General features: G+C 46.4%; 1 protein-coding gene across 1 annotated transcript in view; it reads left to right on the top strand.

Moving 5' to 3' along the window:
* The window catches only part of LOC145714023 (steryl-sulfatase-like), a 151,883-nt gene that overhangs the window by 112,569 nt on the left and 17,005 nt on the right, over positions 1-22,309 (top strand). The window contains exons 8-9 of the mRNA XM_081793018.1: positions 1,392-1,529; positions 18,522-18,681. Of these exons, the coding sequence (XP_081649144.1) occupies positions 1,392-1,529; positions 18,522-18,681 (298 nt within the window). The remainder of the gene's footprint in view (positions 1-1,391; positions 1,530-18,521; positions 18,682-22,309) is intronic.

Here is a 22,309-nt window from a genome sequence, read left to right as displayed (position 1 = left end):
CCTTGTAAAATTCTGAAAAGGTTTATTACTCACATAATGAGGGTTTCTGTGGCAAGCAAGGTAGGTCCCGAGCTGGTCCGAAAATAGCTTGAGAGCGATGGGGGAGGAAGCAGGGATTGACTTCGGTGTGCAGGCGGGGCTGGCGTAGCCTGGTTCCCCCATGAGTACGGCAGGGTGCAGCACCCTGGCTCTCTTATTAGCTGGCTGGGCACATGTAGAATGAGGAGCAGTGAGGCTTTAAGAGCTCTTAGCAGTCAAACATCAAAAGTGGGGTCACACCCTAGTACCTCAATGAGAATATAACTGCACGCATTAACTTACTAAATTTAACTGGTAGCATAGCATATGTGGGTCTCTGTGGAGATCACAAAGTGTATTCCTTACTTTCACCGTCATGTTCTTCTGACTTGAGAGCTGGCAACAGCTTCCTCAACAGGCAGCCCATACTTTAGCCCCTTCTGCCTTCAGCCAGCTCCTTTTTTTTTTTTTTCCTATGGAAAATTTAGGCATAAATAGAAGCAGACAGAAAAGTGAAGTGAACTTTCACGTGCCCCTGATGCACCTGTAACAACCATGAACTCGTGCCGCATGTTGTTTAATCCGTACCCCATCCTGCCTTCCCTTCTTCCTGCTTGAAAGAAAACAGGTGGCTGTCATATCCTCTCGTCCATGAGTATTTCATGAGACGTCATCATGAGATGTCTTTTTCGCTCCTCTGTGGTTCCCATGGAGTCCATCCGTGTAGCTATGTAAGGTTTGAGACTCTGCCCTTTGGAATCAGATTTCACGCTTACTTTCTGGCTTCTCAACTTCCTAACTCTGTGACCATGACGAGGCCCCACCTGCTCCCATCTGCAAAATGGAACCTACACTGTTTAGTCATTAAGGTTCTGTGTGGTCTAAATAAAATACAGATAGTTCTATATCTGTATGTACTGTATTAGAAGAAGACATTCATCATAAAATATTTGTAGGCATGTTTGTTCGTGTAAGAAGAACATTGATGGTTTGGGGTTTTGCATTGAATTAGGGGAACTGGTAGACTTCTTCTACTCAGGACCATGCCACGTTCCTCTAAGTGGCTCATGCTCTGTGGTCCTGATTCTTCCAGAATACTTTCTCAGGTATCAGTCTGCAGAATCCGTCCACGATGCCTAGAGTTTCAGATGATGCTTTTGGATGACACTTGGTTCAATGACTGTAGCTTCCAAGAACCCTGCCACAGTTAGACTTTCTGATTACGTTGCATCCCCCATTGGGATCGGCGTGGGAAAGCTGTGATGTCCGAGAACATTTCCTTCCCATCTTAAGAGAAGTCGGTGAGAGCAAGTAATCTCCTTTCCTTTTGTAGAGATTGAACTGTGTTAATGTTGGCTATCTCTCCCCTTCAGGGCAGATCTTGAAGGTCCTAGATGAGCTGAAACTGGCTAATAACACCCTCATCTACTTCAGTTCGGACCAAGGAGCACACGTGGAAGAGGTGACCCCTAAAGGAGAAGTTCACGGAGGAAGTAACGGAATCTATAAAGGTGAGGACTCTGTGAGGGTGGGAAGTGCTGATGTGGAGAAGCTGTACCCTCCCCGCTCATGCGCTGGTTGAGTTTTCCTTGATCTCTGAGCTCTGATGCTGTTCCTCTGCCATTTTCCAATATGCGGGACATCGCTGTGTCACTGGCATTGGACAACGACGTGGCCATGTCGCGTTTCTGTGTGGTCTCCATGGGGGTGAAAAGCACGCATTCTGGGTCAAGACATGATGTCGTCTTCACACAAATGCAGCCTCATACCGGATAGCTGGTTAAAACAACAATGCATGTATCAATTACCTGTTGCTGCCAAAACAAAATAACAGAGACTTGTGGCTTAAAACAGCAGTGGTTTTTTTTTATATTTATTGATTTATGGAGAGAGAGAGAGCAGGGGAGGGGCAGAGAGAGCGAGAGACTCCCAGCAGGCTCTGCACTGTCACAACACAGGGCTTGAACAGTGAGATCATGACCTGAGCTGAAATCAAGAGTCAGATACTTAACCGACTGAGCCACCCAGGCGCCCCAGAACAGCCCAGTTTATTAAGTTCTTGTTCTGGAGGTCAGGAGCCTGAAGTGGGTCTCACTGGTCTAAAACCAAGGTGACAGCTGGGCTGTGTCCTCGTGCAAGCTCTGGGGAAGCATTCCTTTCCTTGTCTTTTCAAGCCTCTGGAGGCCACGTGTGTTCTTTGTCTAATGACCTGTTCTTGCATCTTGGAAGTCAACAGTGGTTGCCAGGGGAAGCATGGCTGGGAAGGTGTTAGCCACCCGCTATGCCCGCTCTCTCGTTGTGCTTATGGCTCACCCACTTTAGCGGTCACCCACGTTAGCGCTGGGCCTAAGAAGCAGCACACGGCTTGTCCAGCGACACGAACGAGTGGAGTCATACACATCACAGTGCACCTGGACCGAGGCAGGGCGCTGGACAGAGGGTAACGTGCCGTCTGTCCCAAAGGCAGTGTACCTTATGCTTGGTTTTACATCTTTCTGTGCACGGCTTACAGGCGTCTGAAATTCTGAGCACCTCGGGGCAGGGACCTTTCTTACACGTTTGGTTCCCTGGAATGCAGGGTGGAAAGCATTCCTGTTCCGTGCTGGTCTGGATAACCTGCACGGGGTGTTCATTCCCCTTCCTTGGCTTGCCTTTGTCACCACGCCAGGGCAGAGCATACGCGTGACATTTGATGCGGGTCAGGTGAGTGAACCCAAGTGTTTCATGGGCAGAGGACGAACCCTCCCCAGGCAGCCACTCTTTTCGGCCAGCTTCCTCTGTTTATCGTCTTATTTCAGCATAGGCGGCAGTCAAAACCCGTGTTCCAATATATTAAGATGACGTATGTCTGCCATGTTTCCACGAGGTTGTGGCCTGTTTGGAGAGAGCGGTTTTTAGTTTATTTTACAGCTGCCATCGTCTCTAAAGATGGAGTTACAGACTGTGTTCCATGCACACGTTAACCCGTTCATTCGTTCTCCCGCGGAAGGTCTGTGAGGTCCGAAAGTGGGTTAGCACCTGGGGATGAGACATGGACTGATAGAAGTAATAGGTACAGTCTTACAGTAATGCAGTCATAGAAGCGGCTGCAAAGGAATATGTGATTTAAGAAAGCTACGGAGAGTGGAGACTCCGTTCAGGGAGCGTAGACCAGATGATGGATCCCAGGATGGGGTATGAGCCGGAGGGGGCGGTGGTATTGGCTTGTAGCTTTGAGAGTTGGCTCTTTGAAGATACAAGTGGTGTGGGTGAGGATGAGAGCATCAAGGGTCCTGAATGACGGTCACAAAGCGAGGCTATCATACAGCCCTCACAGCGTGTCGCTAGCTACGTCCTGATTTTCGTTTATAAAAGGAAACCTATCAGATGCGTTATCCACGTTGTCCTGTTTTGCTTGAATGCTGGAAATATCACCAGTGTATTGTGCTCTATCAATATCCCAGCCACTACTCTGTTGCAGAGCATTATCCCTTTGTCAGATTTAGTTGAAATCGGGCTCCCAGTGAAACATTGATAAAAGGCGATGCCCTAAAAGAAAGATGTGGTTTCCTTCGAGCTGTGGGAAATGACCAAAGACTTCTAAATGTCAAAACATCTGGTTTCCTAAAGCTGCAAATTCCAACAGACTAGCTCGCAGAGGAATCACGCTGCTTAAACTCCCTGATCAAGAGAGCGTCTTTTTCTGAACACTGATGATTTTTACTCTCAATCAAAACCCCTCGGAAAGATCGTTAGTGTATGAGCCCAGTGATTCTGCTGTGTTAGCACTCTAATCTGCTTCCCTAATAAAATCTGTGGGTTAATTTAATAGAATGGCTACAGTTAAACCATCCTTCTCCAGAATTCAACAGGTTATTCCTCGTAATCCTAGGGACATAAGGTCCGTGCTGTTGTCGGCATGAAAAAAATGTAATATTATGGGGGTGAGGGAATAGTGACACCATTAATCTTCTCTCATTCTTTTAAAGATGATGTTTGTAGCATGATTCTCCTGTTTAGACTGACAGATGGGTCATCTATGTCAGTCTGACTCCGGTTTCGGCTCGGGTCACAGTCTCACGGTTTCATGAGATCGAGCCCCACATCAGGTTCTGTGCTGGAAGTACAGAGCCTGCTTGGGATTCTCTCTCTCCCTCTCTTTCTCTGTGCCTCGCCCACTTCTTCCCTATCTCTCTCTCAAAATAAATAAAAATGAACACGTTAAAAAAATATATACTGAAAAAAAAAAAGGGCAAGATTAAGTAGGGGTGCCTGGCTGGCTTAGTCAGTAGAGCATGCAACCCTTTTCTTTTTTAAGTTTATTTATTTATTTTGAGAGAGTGAGCAAGGGAGGGGCAGAGAGAGAAGGAGACACAGAATCCCAAGCAAGCTCTGAGCTGTCAGCGCAGAGCCTGCTGCAGGCCTCAATCTCACAAATGCTGAGATCATGACTTGCACTGAAATCAAGCGTTGGACACTCAACCGACCGACCCACCCAGGAACCCCAGAGCATGTGACTCTTGATGTTGGGGTTGTGAATTTGAGCCTGACGTTGTGCGTAGAGCTTACTTAAACAGCAAGATACATAAGTGAACCTCAAAATGCCATAACGTTTACGCTAGCCTATGACCACTTAACAATTGTTAAATGTAAAAATGCCATCGGGATTGGTAGAATATTGAAAAATGTCCACACTGATAATTTGGGACTGGGGAATAGGAATCACTGGTTTAAAGTAACAGGATTTATAATCTCCTTGCAGTCCTGAACTGTGTGTAGGGAGCACAGACCGTGGCTCTCAGTTTGTGTAACTGCATCTTGGGCGGGTGTTGGGTCTGTTTACATCAGACAGATGGAGGGATCTTCAAAAGGCTCTCTTCATTCTACACCCTCACCTGGGTTAGGGCAGCTTACTTGGAGCTCAAGAAATAGTCCCAAAAGTTGTGGCTCTCTTAAGAAAGGATCAGTTGGCCTCAGCCAGCCTGCTTTGATGTCCACATCAATGTTTAGAGCCCTTGGATCAGTCTCGTAGAGATGGTGCAAGCCACCTCATGGAAGCTTCTTCTCACCCTTCAGTGCTGGCTTATAATCCTCCTTTGACCTGCCTCTCAAAGTTGGAAACCTCTGGGGCTGTGTCCTGAATCCCCTCATTTCTTTACCTACACATTCACCAAATATGGTGTCATCTAAGCCCGTGCCCTCAGGTGGCATTTGAGGGCTGGTAACCCTTACTTACTGTGAACCCCAGACTGTTCTATCCAGCTCCCCGCATGATGCAGGGTATGGATGTTCATGGGGCACGTCCCCATGGACAGATCCATACTAGAGATCTTAGAGATCCCCAAGACCACATGTCTCGCAGGCCAATGATATCACTGATTTGCACTGATTGGCACTGGTCTTCGCTCAGTGACTCAACCCCTAAAGCTGGTTTCGTTGAGTCCCTGCAGCCTCTTTCTTTGATCTGCCCTGTCCCTCATATTCCAACAGTGAGTCCTATACACTTGATCTTCTAAGGACACCTGACATGGATGTACTTCTCTCATGTCCAAGAATGATCTCCTCCTCCAGGCCAGTATCACCTCCAGCTCATCTCCCCAGTGGGTTTCCAGGTGGTCTTTCGATTCGTTGTCTGCAATCCATTCTCCACCCAGGCAGCCGGATGAGCTTCAATAAACATGCACTCAGTGTATTGCATTGAGTTTTCCTCCAGCTGCCACGGAACAGATGGCTTACAAACAACACGGCGTTATTCTCTCTCTCACTTTCAGAAGCCAGACATCTGAAATCAAGGGGTCATCAAGACTGTGCTCCTTCTGAAGCCTCTACTGGAAGATCCTTCCTTGCCTCTCCCGGCTTCTGGTGGTTGCTGGCAATCCTTGGCCTTCCTTAGCATGTGGACACATCACTCCAATCTCTGCCTCCTCTGTGTTCACAAGGCTTTTCTTCCTTTCCTAAAACCCTCTGCTATATCCCCATGCACTGAGAATACAATGTAAAGTCTGCACCTTGGCTGTGTGACCTAGAACTGCTTTATCTTCCTTCTGTCTTTCTGCATTTTAATCTCGTTTCCACCTTCAGGACTTTCCATTGGCAGCTCCTTCTGGTGCAGAGCTCATCTCCTGATGTTTGCGTGCATTTGCTCCCTCATTCGCGGGTTGCCTCTGCAAGATCTCTCTGGACCATTGAAACAAAAGTTCTCATCTGTGCCACCAGATCTCTAACACACCACCTCACTGTAATTTCTTGTGCATCCAGTATGTTCTGTGTTTATTCATTTATGTGCTCATTCATTTATTCATTTATGGTCTGACTGCCTTCTCATCATGTAAATCCCATGGAAGGAGACATCTGCGGTGTCTTATTCCTTCTGTCTCCTTGCCTACAGTAACCATGTGGCAGGTCCTCACTACATACTTGCTGAATGAATAGTGGGCAGGTCCCAGATTTCTCTTCCTTCTGCTCCTAGGACCATTCCTGAGGATCTTCCTCTTTTCCCCTAAAATACCCTCCTTCAGCTGGGGCCAGAATAACTTCCCTAAGATTTTCTTATAGCAGAGTTGAGAGTTTTCTGTCTCTTTCTCATAGCAGAAAATTCCCTGTGCTCTCGGAAGAGAACAGTTAGACCAGCTCTGTTTCATTTGCATTCCTCTCTGAAATCAAGGTCACCCTGAAGGAAGCTCTCCCCATACCTCCCTTTTACTCTGCCTAAAGGCAAGTAATAAATGTCAATGGAATGGATAAATTAACTCTACAGACGGTGTTTGCAGAAGCATGGGGGTGGGGTTATCCTATTTTCCTGGGTTGCTCAAGAATGTAGACTTTCCCCACGTGCAGAGAAATGCTTTCAGAATTTCTGCAGCTTCTGGCATTACTCCTTTTCCTTACATGCAAATTCCAAAAGCAACTAATTGGCTTGAGTCCGTACCACTTATAAGTTGCTCCCTACAGTCCCTGAATTCAGCTTGTCTTTCTCTCATGCAGTAATGCATCTTTCAGAGAGCCATCGATAACTTTTGTTCAGAAACAGACAGCAAACGGGTCTGGTAGTTTCTTGGAAGGTGGTTATATAACGTTCAGGTTCTGTCTTCAGATTTGGACAGGTGTTTTCACCAGCTTCCCAGGAGTGGGAAAAGCTGTGGCGTCTCGCTGTATGGGTGTTTAGTGTGCCGGAAGGCATCCACAGCCTTTTCACCTTTGTGAGAAGACCATGTGCTATCTTCATTTATCAGTGCGCTCGTTCAGTCACATTGGAGCAGCAAGCATTTTGTTTATCGACTCTGTGCAGTGTGCCAGGTGTGGGGCTAGCTGCTAGGGCATAAAGGCCATGGATGCAGGGTTCCCGACCTCGTGTAGCTCATATTCTACTGAGGAGATGGAGATCTACGGAGATAATTCTCTACAGAGAATAATGAGGTGCTAAGGGAACTCTCTCACGGGAAGATGGTTACAGGTGCTCAGCACAGCCTGGACTTCCGAGAGGCTCCCCTGGGGAGATGACCTTTTGTGGGCTGATGTTTTCGCATGTTGGCAAGGAGAGGAGCAGTGAGGAATTCATTCTAGGCGGGAGTGAGATGTTTACGGCGAGCGCAAGAGCCGCTCGGCGTAGCTAGAGTTGAAAGAGAACACAAGGATTGTCGGGTGATGTAGTTGATGAGGCCACACGTCCAAGTTAATATGTCCAGTAGAAATGCATTCAAATAATCATTGCCATTTGGGTAGTAAAATTGCATGTGAAGAATGCCACCCAAATCTAGTAGAAGGAGAGGGTAGAGTCATGGAAATAAGGATACGTGGAGGAATGACTGTGTATCTGTTCTGTCATCCTTAGAATTAGAATAATATGATTGAATATTATTAGAGGAATATCATGGGGAACTTTAGTGAGGATTACAAAGTCAGTGCATGCCAAGTGTTTGCAGGAGCACCCAGTACATGCAGGGTATTACCGTCCTCCACACATGAGATCTGGGACGCCGTATATGTTATTTCACTCACATGTGTATCCATGGAGCCTACAACGGTGCCTCACGTGTTTTCAGAAATAATTTCTGACCAAATATATAACTGAAAAAAAAAATACTCGAGCTTGGGTTGGAAGGATGCATAGTTTGAGGGGATATAGCTGGGAATGGAAGAGCATTGCTGCCTCAATAAATCCATCGGCATTGGCTGTTGATTGGATCCTGGGTTTGAGGGAAAGGAAGACGTGTCTTGTGTTTTTGGCTCACGTGGTTGTATAAACAGAGATTCCCTTTATGAAATAAGAGTCATGGCACGTAGAGAGGTGTATGAGATCATTTGGTGTAAGAAGAGAAGAGGGTCAAGGAACAAATCCTGAAGAACTCTTACCTAAATGGTGAGGTAGACAGTGATGATATGGTAAAGGCCATATTGCCAGAGTTATTTGGGAAGTCAGAAGAAGACGAGGAGAAGAGAAGATTCGAGGAAAGGCAGGGTAGTAGACGTAAATGGTGCTGAAGAGCCCAGTAAGATGAGGACATAAGGCCAATTATGTTCAGTAGCCACCAGACACTCACAAGTATACTTTCAGTGGAGACGCAAGAGGCCAAGTCTGGATGGATGGATGGATGGATGGATGGATGGATGGATGGATGAGAAATTTCTCGGGTTCTTTTGAAAAATTTGTCCATAAAGGCAGGCAAGCCATTGTAAGCAGGGCTTTGTCATGGGAAAGATTGGAGCATACTTGATGATCAGGGTCAACTTTAATGAGAGAGCTAACCCAAGGCATAACTGACGTCAAATTGCTGAGAAGATCAAGACTTGTGGAGAACACATCCATTTTCATTGAGGGCTAAAGTCTTACCGTGGAGATGGGAGCTCGCATCAGATGTGAACTCACGGCACTCAGTGTTTGGGCAAGAATGTGAGGGAAATAGTGTATTACGTGGTCTGAGCCAGCAGTGAGGACCACATAGATAGGATAAGATTAGCAAGAACTCCAAACATCGTAGTGCCATTTGCAGTGATTGGGGCTGTCCACGTGAGCAAAGAATACTGCACTTTGGGCCCCGTGTTGCAAAAGCCGTATCGGGGGTAAGGCTTGTGGTTGAATCCTGGGTGCTTGATTTACTCACGTTGGAGCCAGAGCAGATGGAAGCGATGTGGTCTCATGTGGTCTGTGGAGAGGGCGGCTGCGGTTGTGTGGAGGAAAAGTGGCAAGAGAGCGGGAAGGATGTGGCAGGGGAGCATCGACTGAGGTCTGGACAGGCAGGGAGTTGAAGTACTTGGTGGTGATGAGCTCATTTTCCTGCATGAGATGGAAGGTGAGGCTCTCTTCTGAGGCTGGTCAGGCTCTGGAGGAGGGGACTTACGGAATGCAGTTGATGAGGGAAATGAAAAGTCCTAGCAACATTGACGGACAAAAAGGAGGTTGGAAATAGGAATTTCAAATCACTTCTATAGGATAGTCTTTTCCCCAGCCATACTCCTCAGGGATTAATCCATGATTTCATTCACTCAAGAAATATATTGGACCCTATAATTTGGAAAATATTATGATGTAGATTTCAGTTGATTAAACACTGAATTAGACAGAGTTTGTTTTCAAGCACTCATGGTCCTGCTGGGATGATAAGATATGCACAGATTTGATTGTCACACATCCCATAAACAAGGAAGTTGAAAACTGCTAAGGAAATGGACAGTAGGAAAATATCACCTGCAGTGGGGCTCGTGGGAGGCTAATTAAATGGGAGGGGCGTGTTGTCCAGGATTTTGAGGATGTGTAAAATGATTTGGGGGATGGGGAAAATCCTGGCAGAGCAGACATCCAGACACAGAACTTTCCAGAAGGCAAGAGGGGGCAAGCTGTTTCCTGGGGCACTTAGGTGAGGCTTAGCTCAACCAAAGTATGATGTTGCAGAAGCAGATCAGACCCGGAACATGGTTCACTTGGCATTCTCTGCCACAGTCCGTGGCTTAGTTTTTCACCTTGTAGGAGATATTAAGAAGGTGTCCAGTTGAGTGAACAAATGCATTGTTACTAGAAGCCTTGCTGACATTTTGCCTCAATACTGAAGGACTTACTATTGTGCAATTGCCTGCTTGCTGCACTCACCTGGACACAGAATCTAAATTCAGTTAACTCAGGGCAGGGCTCAGCTAGTTTTGGCATTAGGGCCGAATGGAGCCTGATGGCTGGCTTTGTAAATAAAGTTTTATCGAGACACAGCCACGTTTATTCTTCGAGGTCTCACAACATGGCAGCAGAAGTGAGTGTTGGGAAAGAAACCATGAACGTTAAGCTATCTCCTACATGACCCCTGAGAGAAGATGTTCCCCAACCCCTGCCTCCTACCTGGCCCCTGAGGGAAGACGTTCCCCAACCCCTGTCTCCTACCTGGCCCCTGAGGGAAGACATTCCCCAACCCCTGTCTCCTACCTGGCCCCTGAGGGAAGACGTTCTCCAACCCCTGTCTCCTACCTGGCCCCTGAGGGAAGACGTTCCCCAACCCCTGCCTCCTACCTGGCCCCTGAGGGAAGACGTTCCCCAACCCCTGTCTCCTACCTGGCCCCTGAGGGAAGACGTTCTCCAACCCCTGTCTCCTACCTGGCCCCTGACAGAAGACATTCCCCAATGCCTATCGCCTACCTGGCCCCTGAGAGAAGATGTTCCCCAACCCCTGTCTCCTACCTGGCCCCTGAGGAAGGCATTCCCCAACCCCTGTCTCCTACCTGGCCCCTGAGAGAAGACATTCCCCAACCCCTACTCAGATGAGTCAGCAGTTTCACGTTGTGCTCGAGGAGTTACGTGTAACTCTTCAGACTGAGTCAGTTCATTTTAAGGGTGTTTTTACAATGTTTTTTGAGCACTGATATCAGGAGAGTGTTGCACTGATATAGCCTGACGGAACGCAGGTAATTCTGTCACGTCCATTCGTTCTAAGGTGTTTATTAAGAAATCACTTAGGATGACCAGGAGTAATGACGAACTATTCAAGCTCACTGCAGAGATGAACACGTTCCTTCCCCACCATCGCTTGCAGGGTAGGCACCCCATTTCACAGCTGGGAAATCTTTGGTCAAGTGATGGCACCAGGTAGAGCTGTAATTTGTGGGCTTTGGTTCCTGGAATGAATAAGTGAAGAAAAGCTTAAAACATAGCATCTTGGGTGAGAAAGCATTGAATTTGTGCTTCTACCTGCATTATTGTGGTTTGTATGCATGCTGGGTATCCACGTTACACGGTCATGGAGGTGCCCAGGAGGAGAGAAGTGGCAATGAGATGATTTCACAAAACTCTGTGCTCAGATCAGGTATGAGAATGACTGGCATATGCTCTTGCCACTAAAAGTGATTTGACCTGCCGGGTGGCAGCATCAGAAAGGACAAAAATAGAAGCCTGGCCCGGAAGCAGCTGTTCCTGACAAGAGGCTTGGAGTAAATGGTGGCATTTTCTCTGCATTTGCCTGGAGAGATTGGGGAACTCAGCCATCCTTCCCCTGTGACTTCTCATCGTGGCAAAGTGCCATCTAGATGTTCAGTGTGCGACTTTGACAGTTACTTGACCAAGTTGTAAATGTACTCCCTTTTCTTTCTGCTCATGCATTTTCAGGGGAAAGAAAAAGCAATCCAGATTTCTTACCCTGTTTTTCTTGTCTTTGTCCTGCAAGACATCTCCAACTTTCCTGCCCCTGTTTGTCCTCCGTGACGCCACTCACACTCTGTGGTGGCAGGGTGGGTGTTCCTAGGTAGCAGGCATCCCCCTTGTGGTTTCTGTGGACTCCCACTCAGAGGCATCTGGTGGGACATCTGAGCTCTCCCTGCAGACCTGGAATTCCTGTTGGTTGAGATCCTTGTTCATATAACTGTGTTCCCTATGGGGTTCTGAGAATCAAGAAAACCTAGCGTTCCGTAGCCCAGATTCTGGAGCCCTACCTGGTGCCATCACTTGACCAAAGATTTCCCAGCTGTGAAATGGGGTACCTGCCCTGCAAGCGATGGTGGTGAAGGAACATGTTCATCTCTGCAATGAGCTTGAATAGTTCCTGGAACATGGTGCACTCCATCATTACTCCTGGTCACCCTAAGTAATTTCTTAATAAACACTTTCGGAATGAATGGAGCTCACCATTGTAGATGCCGTGAACTTCACCAGGGATGATCGTGGCAGTGACTGGGAGAGTCAGCTGTCCTGTTTCAGCCTGATGGACGCATTTTGCACATAGCCTCTTCCATGGACTGTGGCAAGGGGAATAAGAGTGAGAGCTACACCATCTGACGAGCAAGACTATTTGCTCACGAACACATGCCTGGAAATGTGTGATCATACTTAACCAAAGAGGTTTCTCCCTAAGCCGAGTGTGCACGGAGTGTTACGGATTTTTTTAATGTGCATTTTTTTTTTACCATTCTTGTAAAATGAAAGAAAAAACACTCTTTTTACAGCTTTAGAAAATTGCACGGGGTTCTGTTTATTGATCTATTTCCTTCTGAATATAAATTCAGAACTTTAAGATGAGGGTCTTTGGATGTTACACGTAGTGGGTTCATATTTTCCTGACAGAGCATCATGGTTCATCCCGAGTATGATAGTTTCTTATCAGAAAAGTAGCCTGGGATGCCACCATGCACGTGGTCCTGCCAGCCCTTACATCCAGGTGGTCAGTGAATGGCTGGGCCCCGGGAGCTGCAGACACACTGCCTCCCATAGTCCTGTACCTTTCTTTCTTTCTTTTTTTTTTTAAGTCCTGTACCTTTCTTGATGGTGCTCGGAGCACCGCACCTGAGCAGAGCTAAGCCCCTTCGCTGCACGCAGAATTGTTGCCTCCAGGGGACTGTTTCTGGCTTGGAGCTCTTCAGGGGAATCTTAGATCTCTGGCAGGGTGTGACTTCTCTAGGTTTCCTCTGGGAGTTTTGTGGTGATTTCAGAGGAGCTGGACACCAAGCATGCTCTCATACCCTTTTCTTCCATCACCCGGAGGTTCGGGATCTCAGAGCAGAGTTCCCAGAGTAGATTCCTGATACTTGAATCATCATCTACACATACCTTGGATGAGCCTGTGGATTTCTATGGCACTGTCTGTATTGTGGGGGGGGGGGGGGGGTGCCTGTATAAGTGGATAGGCATTTATGGAAATGGTAACGTTTATATAAATGGAAAGACTATTTGGTTTTCTTATGGTGAAACGGAGTCATATTTACAAAATAAATACAAGTATCTCCTTTGCTGATTTTTTCAGCTTTTTTTCAAGTACAGCTAATAAAAATTGTATATATTTAAGATGCACAACTTGACGTTGAGGTGTATGTATACACTGTGAAATGATATCCACAGCCAAGTTATTTAACATACCCATCATTTCATACGGTCACCATTTTTTTCTTTTTTGTGTGTGTGGTAAGAACACGTAAGATCTCTCTGTTTTCATGTACGCAGTGATGTGATACGGTCTGGTTAGCTGTAGCCCCCATGTTGCCCATTAGATCCTGGAACGTATTCAACTTTGTACCCTTTGACCAGTATCTCCCCATTTCCCCAGTCCCATGCCAATGCCAACTGTCATTCTGCTCTCTGTTTCCATGAGTTTGACTCATTTATCTTTCTGTGTCTCGCTTATTTCACTTGGCATGATGTTCTCCAGCTTCACCCATGTGGATTCATGGCAGCACCTCCTCCTTTTCTGTGCCTGGTGTTCCCTTGTGTGTGTGTGTGTGTGTGTGTGTGTGTGTGTGTAATTTCACATTTTCTCATTTATCCATTGATGGGCATTTAGGTTATTTCCATATCTCAGCTGTTGGGACCAAAGATTAGTGTTGGAGAGGTTGTGCAGAAAAGGGGACCCTCCTGCAGTGTTGGTGGGAATGCATATTGGTGCAGTCATGGTGGAAACCAGTATGGAGTTCCCTCAAGAAATTAAAAACAGAGCTCCCGTATGACCCAGCAATCCCACTGCTGGGTACACATCCAAAGGAAATGAAGTCAGAATTTTGAAGAGACATCTGTGCCCCGTGCTCATTCCAAGACATGGAAATCTAGCCAAGACGTGGGAACTTGGGCACTTCCCAGTCCTGCTCTCACGTGGATTTGCAGCCAGGTGTCCCTGTACCTTCACCTGGTGAGCTCCAGTCAGCTGTCCTTGAACACTGCCTTTTTCCTTAAAGAAGATGCACCTGTTCACTCACTTCTGGAAGGGTAAAACAGTGTGCCCGGGGTTGTGGTTCTTAATGCTATAGTTCAGATTTGTCTTTCCAAGTTTCTTTTTTTTTTTTTAATGTTTATTTATTTGTTTGAGACAGAGAGAGAGAGAAAGAGAGTGAGCAGGGGATGAGCAGAGGGAGAGAGGGAGAGAGACAATCCCAAGCAGGCTCCGTAACTTCGGGAACTACCTGCCCTCAGCCCCGTCAGGTGTTGCATCTACACAATGGAGAGTGATGGTAGCACCACTGTGGGGTAGGTGGAAGGATTCAGTGAGATGAAATGCATATTATAGACCATCAGAGTTTGCGTCTATACATGGGGAGTGATAGTCGCGCCCTCGTGAGGTGGTTGTAAGGAGGTAGTGACAAAATGCAGGTCATAGTCCATATGGCATGGTACGTGATCAGTAACATGTAGCCATTAGAAAGAGTATGTATAAAACCCTGTGAAGTAATTCGTATTGTTCTCTCTGCTTTGTTCTAGAGAATGCCAAGTACTTAGTTAACCGGGGAAACACACGTATATTTATAGCATCTCTATGTGTGTCTTTAGTACAGTTTTTACTTTAGAGTTAGTATAGATTGACAGAATTACAAAGATAGTGAGGATAGCTACTGTTTTCCCTGCACCCAGCTTCGTCCAGTGTTAACTTTCTGCATAACCGTTGTTATTTGCTGAGAAATTAACTTTGGTACATCACTGTTAACCATACATTTTGCACTAAAGCACTCTTCTGTTTCAGAATCCAATCTGCAATGCCATGTTACATCTTGAAGATAAAAAATTTTAAAGGATTCTTTTTTGTTTTTGTGGTATTTTGGCCTACCTTCTGATTTATTTGTTTTATGTTAACCAGTGGGGCAAGAAATATATACACTAGCCGTTAATTAAACAAGATCTTTATGTTAGGTAGCAAACTTATTTTGTTGTTCTTAAATTTACAGTGAAATTCTACGGGCTTGATCTGGTTGAAGGATAAACATGAAAATCCCATGAGTTTTATCTAGAAGGATGACCATGAAAATTTTGTGAGCTTGATCTAGGAGGATAGTCGTGTGCGTATCCTATCAGCTGGATCCCACAGAAGGAGAAACATGTAAAAATTATTTGATGTTCATCTAGAAAGATAGTCATGTGCATATTCTATAAGCTTAATCTTGCAGAAGGACAAACAGATGAAAATCCTATGAAGTTCATCCAGAAGGGTAGCAGGTGCATGTCCTTTGGGTTTGAACTTGAAGAAGAATAAGATTTAAGTCTATGATTTTCATTCAGTAGAATTGATTTAAAAAATTCCAGGAGCTTGATCTAGTACAACAAAAGGTGAAACTTCTATGAGACTCACCTGGTAAGAGAAATGTGCATATCCTGTGAGCTAAATCTCATACAAGGACAAAGAGATGAAAAATCTATGAGTTTGATCTGGTAGGATAAGCAAGGGAAAATATTATGAGGTTCATCTAATGGAAGGATAAACAAATGAAAATTGTCTGAGGTTCATCTAGTAGAAGGATTTCGCGTGTGATAAGCTGTGAGATTGATCGTGAAGAATAAACAGATGGGGGGCGCCTGGGTGGCGCAGTCGGTTAAGCGTCCGACTTCAGCCAGGTCACGATCTCGCGGTCCGTGAGTTCGAGCCCCGCGTCAGGCTCTGGGCTGATGGCTCGGAGCCTGGAGCCTGCTTCCGATTCTGTGTCTCCCTCTCTCTCTGCCCCTCCCCCGTTCATGCTCTGTCTCTCTCTGTCCCAAAAATAATAAAAAAAAAAAAAAAAAAAAAAAAAGAATAAACAGATGGAAGTCTTTGGGCTTGATCTAGTTGATGGATAAGCAAGTTTAAATTCTGTGGGCTTGATCTAGTACAAGGCTAAACAGACGAGTCTATGAACTTGATCCAGTATATGGATAAACACGTTTAAAGTCTATGAGTTCAGATAAGCAGGTGAAAATCCTACTATCTTGATCTGGTAGAAGCGTAAACGGGTGCACATTCCGAGTTTGCTCCAGTAGAAGGATAAGCAGGTAAAATGCCGTGAGCCTGGTCTGCTATTCACATAAGCAAGTGACACTTCTCTGTGCTCAATCTCGTAGAAGAAGAGTCAGACTAACTCACACCTTGAGGGTCCTCCTGAAGCTCCCTGAGCTACTGACAGCTTGAATAAATTATGGCAAATTATTGGAACTTCCCTATTCTTTGATGTGGTGTCTGTGATGCAAGAATAGTAGTATTTGTCAGATAATTACCTTAAGATCATGTTGAGAAGATATAGTGCAATACTTTTAACTTTTCCTGGGGGCCATCATGGAAACTGCAAAGGATAATGTGAATTTTTATGTGAGTCTACCCTGATGTCTATGCGTATAAAACATTTAGTGCCCAGAGTTTAAAGATCTTGCTTGTAGAGGAGTTGAGTCCAGAGTCATCAGCTACAATTCATTCTGCAATGGACAGAATTCAAAAACCAGCACAGTCATTAAAAACCAGCATTAAGAAGTGAAGCTTTGCTTCAAGATCCCTTAAACCTCTGTCTCCTGTATTCCACTTTTAAACTTAAAAAAAATTTTTTTAATGTTTATTACTTTTGAGAAAGAGGCAGAGTGAGAGCAGGAGCAGGGGAAGGGCGGACAGAGAGGGAGACACAGAATCCGAAGCAGGTTCCAGGCTCCGAGCTGTCGGCACAGAGCCCGACACGGGGCTTAAACCCACGAACCGTGAGCTCATGACCTGAGCCAAAGTCAGACGCTCGACCGTCTGAGCCACCCAGGCGCCCCAATTTTTAAAGTGTAAGTGGCACTCACGTCCTTTGTCAACCATGCATCGTACTCATGCGTTCTATTCCCGCTGCATATCAGTTTATGTCTCAACTTGTTCATTTAATTTAACTCTTTACTTAATCTTACAAAGCTTGAAAGAGGTACTTTGAAGTAGCTGAGCGTTCATTCGCTCCCTTGTCTCCAGCCCAGCTTCCAGCGTGGTTATTCCTGTGGTGTTCAGCGGTGCCCAGCTCATTTTAAAGCCACGCTGAATTACTTCAGGGGAAAGCCATGCGTCTGGTTTTGCACCTGTCCCTGTGCTAGCTGCATGGCTTGGGGTCCGGCCCTCGCCTCTCTGGGCTCTCGCGCTGGCATGCCTGTGTCCCTCCAGGTGCGTTAGTTGCAGGCCTCGGAGGGCATCTTGTCTGCAGAGCCACTCTGGACGGAGCTCTCACCATTCCGTCGTCTCCCCACACCCCATTCACGCTCTACTTGCTTATGGTCAAGTCACTTCCTGTGGGCAAAGCTGGTTTCTTCACCGAAACAGTAAGAGCTACCCTGCTAGCAAAACTAATAGCAGTGGTGAAAATGGCGATTTGGGCGCTCTTCTTCTGTTCCAGACACTGGACGTGACACTTGGGGTGATTCCATGTAATTGGCAACCTAATGTCGTCCTGGGGGAACTGAGGCACAAATGTCTGAGCCGCACAGCTGGCGTTTTCCTTTCCTGCAGCTGCACTAACAAACACTGCAAATGCAGTGACTCGGAACAACACAGATTATCTTACAGGTGTGGCGTTCAGATGCCCAAGGTGGGTCCACCTGTGCAAAGCTCTGTGTTGGCAGCTGTGTTCCTTTGTGAAGGCTACCGGGGAGAATATGTTTGCATGCTTTTTCCAGCATCTGCAGGCAGCTGCATTCGTTGGCGTGGGCCCCCTCGTCCATTGTCAAGGCCACCCTCATACCACCTTCCAGCCTGTGTCTCTCAAAAGATGCGGATTGTTTCTAAGGGCACAAGAATGCCATCAACTAAACACACAAGGAGCCTAGAGATTACTTCCTGGGAAGTTGGAAATCTTAGAAATGTTCAGTGGCAGAAACACAGACCAGTGGACTCACCTTAAATGGGAGACCCGGCCCACAAGTCCTGTTCCCAGCCCTCCAGAACTATCCTGGTCTGAGAGATTTTGAGGATTTGGGCATGGACATTTTGGGGGGCTGTTACTTTTCCTGCTAACCTGGTGAGAACTAGAAATGGAATGTCAGCTTCGTGAGTCCATGGTCATTGACCTGAGTCCTCTCTCGCTGGGAGAGTAGAGTCGCCCTAGTTCATGGCCACCGGGCAGTGCCAGCCGTGTGCCATGCATAATAGTGACCATGTCGTATGTGGTTTTTTTCATCCCATTGTCTGCTCTGTTGCTCACGAAATTCTCACTGAATCCATGCAAGTAGAGCACTTTGTTCATCCAAATCACCTGCCCCATGTTGAACATTGAAGAGTGCGTTGAAATGAGCCTTAAACCAAGCTTTGAAAAGACATATTCCTGTTCTTTCTCTCTCTCTCTCTCTCTCTCTCTCTCTCTTTTATTTTATTTTGACGTTTTAGGGGGAAAAGCAAACAACTGGGAAGGGGGTATCCGGGTTCCTGGCATTCTTCGGTGGCCGGGAGTGATACAGGCCGGACTAGAGATTGACGAGCCAACAAGCAACATGGACGTGTTTCCGACGGTGGCCACACTGGCGGGGGCTCCGTTGCCTGAGGACAGGTACTGTGACTCAGACGCACGCGCTGTCGTCTCCCTCGCATCCACCAGGCGAACGCGTTCGGTTTGCCTGCATGACGGCATGCTGTCTGTCGCCACTGCACTTGTTACCCACGTCCCGTTATGGGACTCACTGGCGGGGCCGCTGGTGTAAAAACGCCATCAACCCCATTATCCCAGTGGGTAATAAACTCCGGGGTATGGTGCAGTGGCACGGTCCTTGGCTTTCACGAACCGAAGGCTTTGAGCATGCCACTGACCCTGTCTCTCCCGCCGCACCGTCCACGGGCTCTGGGGGTAGCTGGGCAGACGCCTCTTTTACCCCCTCTGCCCCCCGTGTTTTTGCTCCCCTACCTTCCTTTTGGTCCCACTCAGCTGCTCTCTGCTGCAGCAGCAAGAAAGGCAGCTGGTTCCGCCGTTAACGGCCCTCCCTCCCAGCATGCCTTCAGTTAGCACGTTCTAAATGAAACGTCTTTCTCTTAAATTTAAATACAACTTCCTATGACATTGCCAATGGTTTCTTCTTAAGCGTTATTACCAATCTGAAGAGTTTTAAGGGAAGCATGCTGATTAATTGTTTTCATTAGTTTGGTGGCAGACCAGGCTCATGTCATGCAGGCGGGCTGCAAATTTTGTTTAAATCCCGCGGCCAGCAGAACCAAGAGGAAATGGGAAACCAGAGAGGGAAGCACAGCTTGGCCCGAGCTGAGTCCCGGGATAGGTTTGCTGATCTCCCATTGCTTTTAAGATTGTGTCACTGTTCACTCTTTCCTTACTATTCTCAACTTTTTTCTTGAGGCGTATCTTCTCCCCCAAACACGCGTGTGTGCATGCACACGCACCACAGGCAGCTTCAGAGAGCTCAGCCCTTCTCAGACTTTGTGTTCTCAACCCCCATGTCCACTCTTGAGTGACTGAGGAACCCAAAGACGTTTTGTGTATGTGCGTTATGCCTATCAACCTTTATCCTATGAGCAATTAAACCTGAAAAAACATTCAGCGCACGAGAGCGCCCAAGCCACATTCAGTCCGTGGACAGCAGGGATGATGACATCTCCTGCCATGAGTCCACTGGCAAAGTCCACTGTGTGCTCCTGGAGGGGCTGTATGTAGCACAAAAGGCACAGAACGTTGGGTGTTCACGCGAAAATAGTTTTGACCTCGTAGACTTCTTGAAAGGATCCCCCAGGGGTGTCTGGGCCACACTCTTTTTTTTTTTTTTTTTTTTTAAATTTTTTTTTTTTTTTAACGTTTATTTATTTTGAGACAGAGAGAGACAGAGCATGAACGGGGGAGGGTCAGAGAGAGGGAGACACAGAATCTGAAACAGGCTCCAGGCTCTGAGCTGTCAGCACAGAGCCCGACGCGGGGCTTGAACTCACGGACCGCGAGATCATGACCTGAGCCGAAGTCGGCCGCTCAACCGACTGAGCCACCCAGGCGCCCCATGGACCACACTCTTGAGAGCATGTGGTGCTGTGGATGACAGCAGGTTGGGTTCAAATCTCGGCTTCACTGCTGGGCAAGTGTTTACCTTAGTGGGCCTTGATTCCTCACCTGGAACATGGGTTCAATAACAGCACTGACCTTGCAGGCTCAATGGAAGGACTAAAGTCACAAGAGCATGTCAATGTTGGCCGTGTTCATTTAATGTGCATCTGGGACCATAGAATCATAAGATTTGAGGGCTAAAGGCGACTTTTAACATCTACTTTGTTCAAATACTTTTTCTGCCTCAATGACAGAAAACACGGCAGCAGGAAGTCATAAAAAGTCTTTCCTTATGTGAAGCCAAAAATCTCACTTTCTGTCTCATCTACTCACTGGCCCTTTGTTCTGACCCTTGACGTAAAACTTAATCTTTCCTTAACTAGCTCACACAGAGTGTTCAGGTGATTTCATTAATTACATTTTTCTCTCATGGCTCATACTATTAAAATCAGCACTGCTTTTGCTTTCCCTGTGTCTTTAAATGGGTTCGCATGTAGTTGTGGAAACACAAGGGAAGGAAAGGATCAGAGGCTGAGGAAAATCCGTTAAGGGAAATCTTGCTGCTGGCCCTTCCCTCCCACGCCAATCTGAGGCTCACGGAGGTCAGTCTGTTTTCCTTGCTCGTGCGCGTTGAAGAAGGAGGCAGCCTCCCTCTTCAGCAGGCCCACAATATTTGATGTGTGAGCCATCTCACCTATAAGAACTCTTCCACAAGACTGAAGATGCTTTTCATGGATCTCACGGATACTTTTTGGCCCAAGTCAATGTGACAATACTGTCTCTGGGTTCAGGTTTAAGGCCTGTTAAAATGCCACCGTAATCCTAGAGACTACTCAGATAAGAAAACTGAAATCCTTCCTGGAAATACAGTTATCACACAATATCTTATTTAAATCACAGTGCAAACCAGGTCCAGAAAACATCCTTATACATCTCTGCCCTGGAAACTTGGAACATCTAATGGTATGATTCTCTCCCCGCGGGGGTGACTCTTTCCCCACCAGGGGCCATTTATCATTGCCTGGAGATATTTTTGATTGTCTTGACCCAGAATTACAGGCATCTAATGGCATCCAGAGGCCAGGGATGCTGCTAAGCATCCTGCGAGATACAAGACGTCTTCCCACAAGGAGGAATAATTCAACCAATTATGTTGGTAGTGCTGAGGTTGACGAAGCCTGTCTGGAGGCTCAATTATTACTCTTTTATGGAAAATATTGTTACAATAGATTAACCTCAGCAAAACGGTTCAATGAAAGCATGTGGACCACATTCCCATATGGATATCCATCTATAAATGATACACAAATACCTACTCTTGAGAAAACAGCCTTAACTCTCTCCCAGAAAGATTGGTGGAAATCAGCCTCCCCGATTTCTTGCTTGAGCAGTATTAAATTTACATTCCTCAGGAGAATAAACTCACTTCAAGGGTTGAACCCGAGCTGTCTGATGGGAGCTTAACGAGGTGCCCTCACATCTTTCTGGTGTTTTGTTGCAACAGGAGGATTTCTGTTCAAAAGACCCCTAGCCTTCAGGTACAACCTTGTCGTTCTCAAGAAGCGTTTTGCGTCTGGTAGCTGGCTTTCCTGCCCAATCAGAGCTCAATAGGACATGAGAACCCTTCAGCGCAGGATTTCTACTTAGGTCAAAAGAGCAGTGGTCAGAGATACACATAAGATGTTTTTGCTTTGCAAAGTCTCAGCACTACGGTGAGAATCACTCTCTAATTTGACCCCGTAGTGTGTCTGTATGAGATTCCTGTCCACAGTGAATTTGCCTTCACACATACTTCAGTGATTCATTTGCATTCCGCCACACAGGTTTATCAAAAGAACTTTTGGTGGCCATTACCCCAGGCGTATTCTGAAAAATCATTCCCCCCTGTGTCTCCAAATGAGCTGATTCTGGAAATAAATGGAGGGCAACCTTTGTGTGTGTGTGTGTGTGTGTGAGAGAGAGAGAGAGAGATAAAGCATAGGCAACAGGGACTTACATAAGAAGAGTATAATAATAAAATGCATTAATTCATGAAAATGAAAGCCTTCCCATCAGGACATCTTTGCAAGCAGATAGACTATCACCATAGTAAGCCTGTGACCAAGCTCCTTGTTCACAGATATTGCTGATAAAGAATTGC

Source organism: Panthera onca, chromosome X (assembly GCF_046562875.1).
Source record: "Panthera onca isolate mPanOnc1 chromosome X, mPanOnc1 haplotype 2, whole genome shotgun sequence".
Lineage (NCBI taxonomy): Eukaryota > Metazoa > Chordata > Mammalia > Carnivora > Felidae > Panthera > Panthera onca.
Note: the sequence above shows the minus strand (reverse complement) of the source record. Positions and strands in the feature narration are given on the sequence as shown.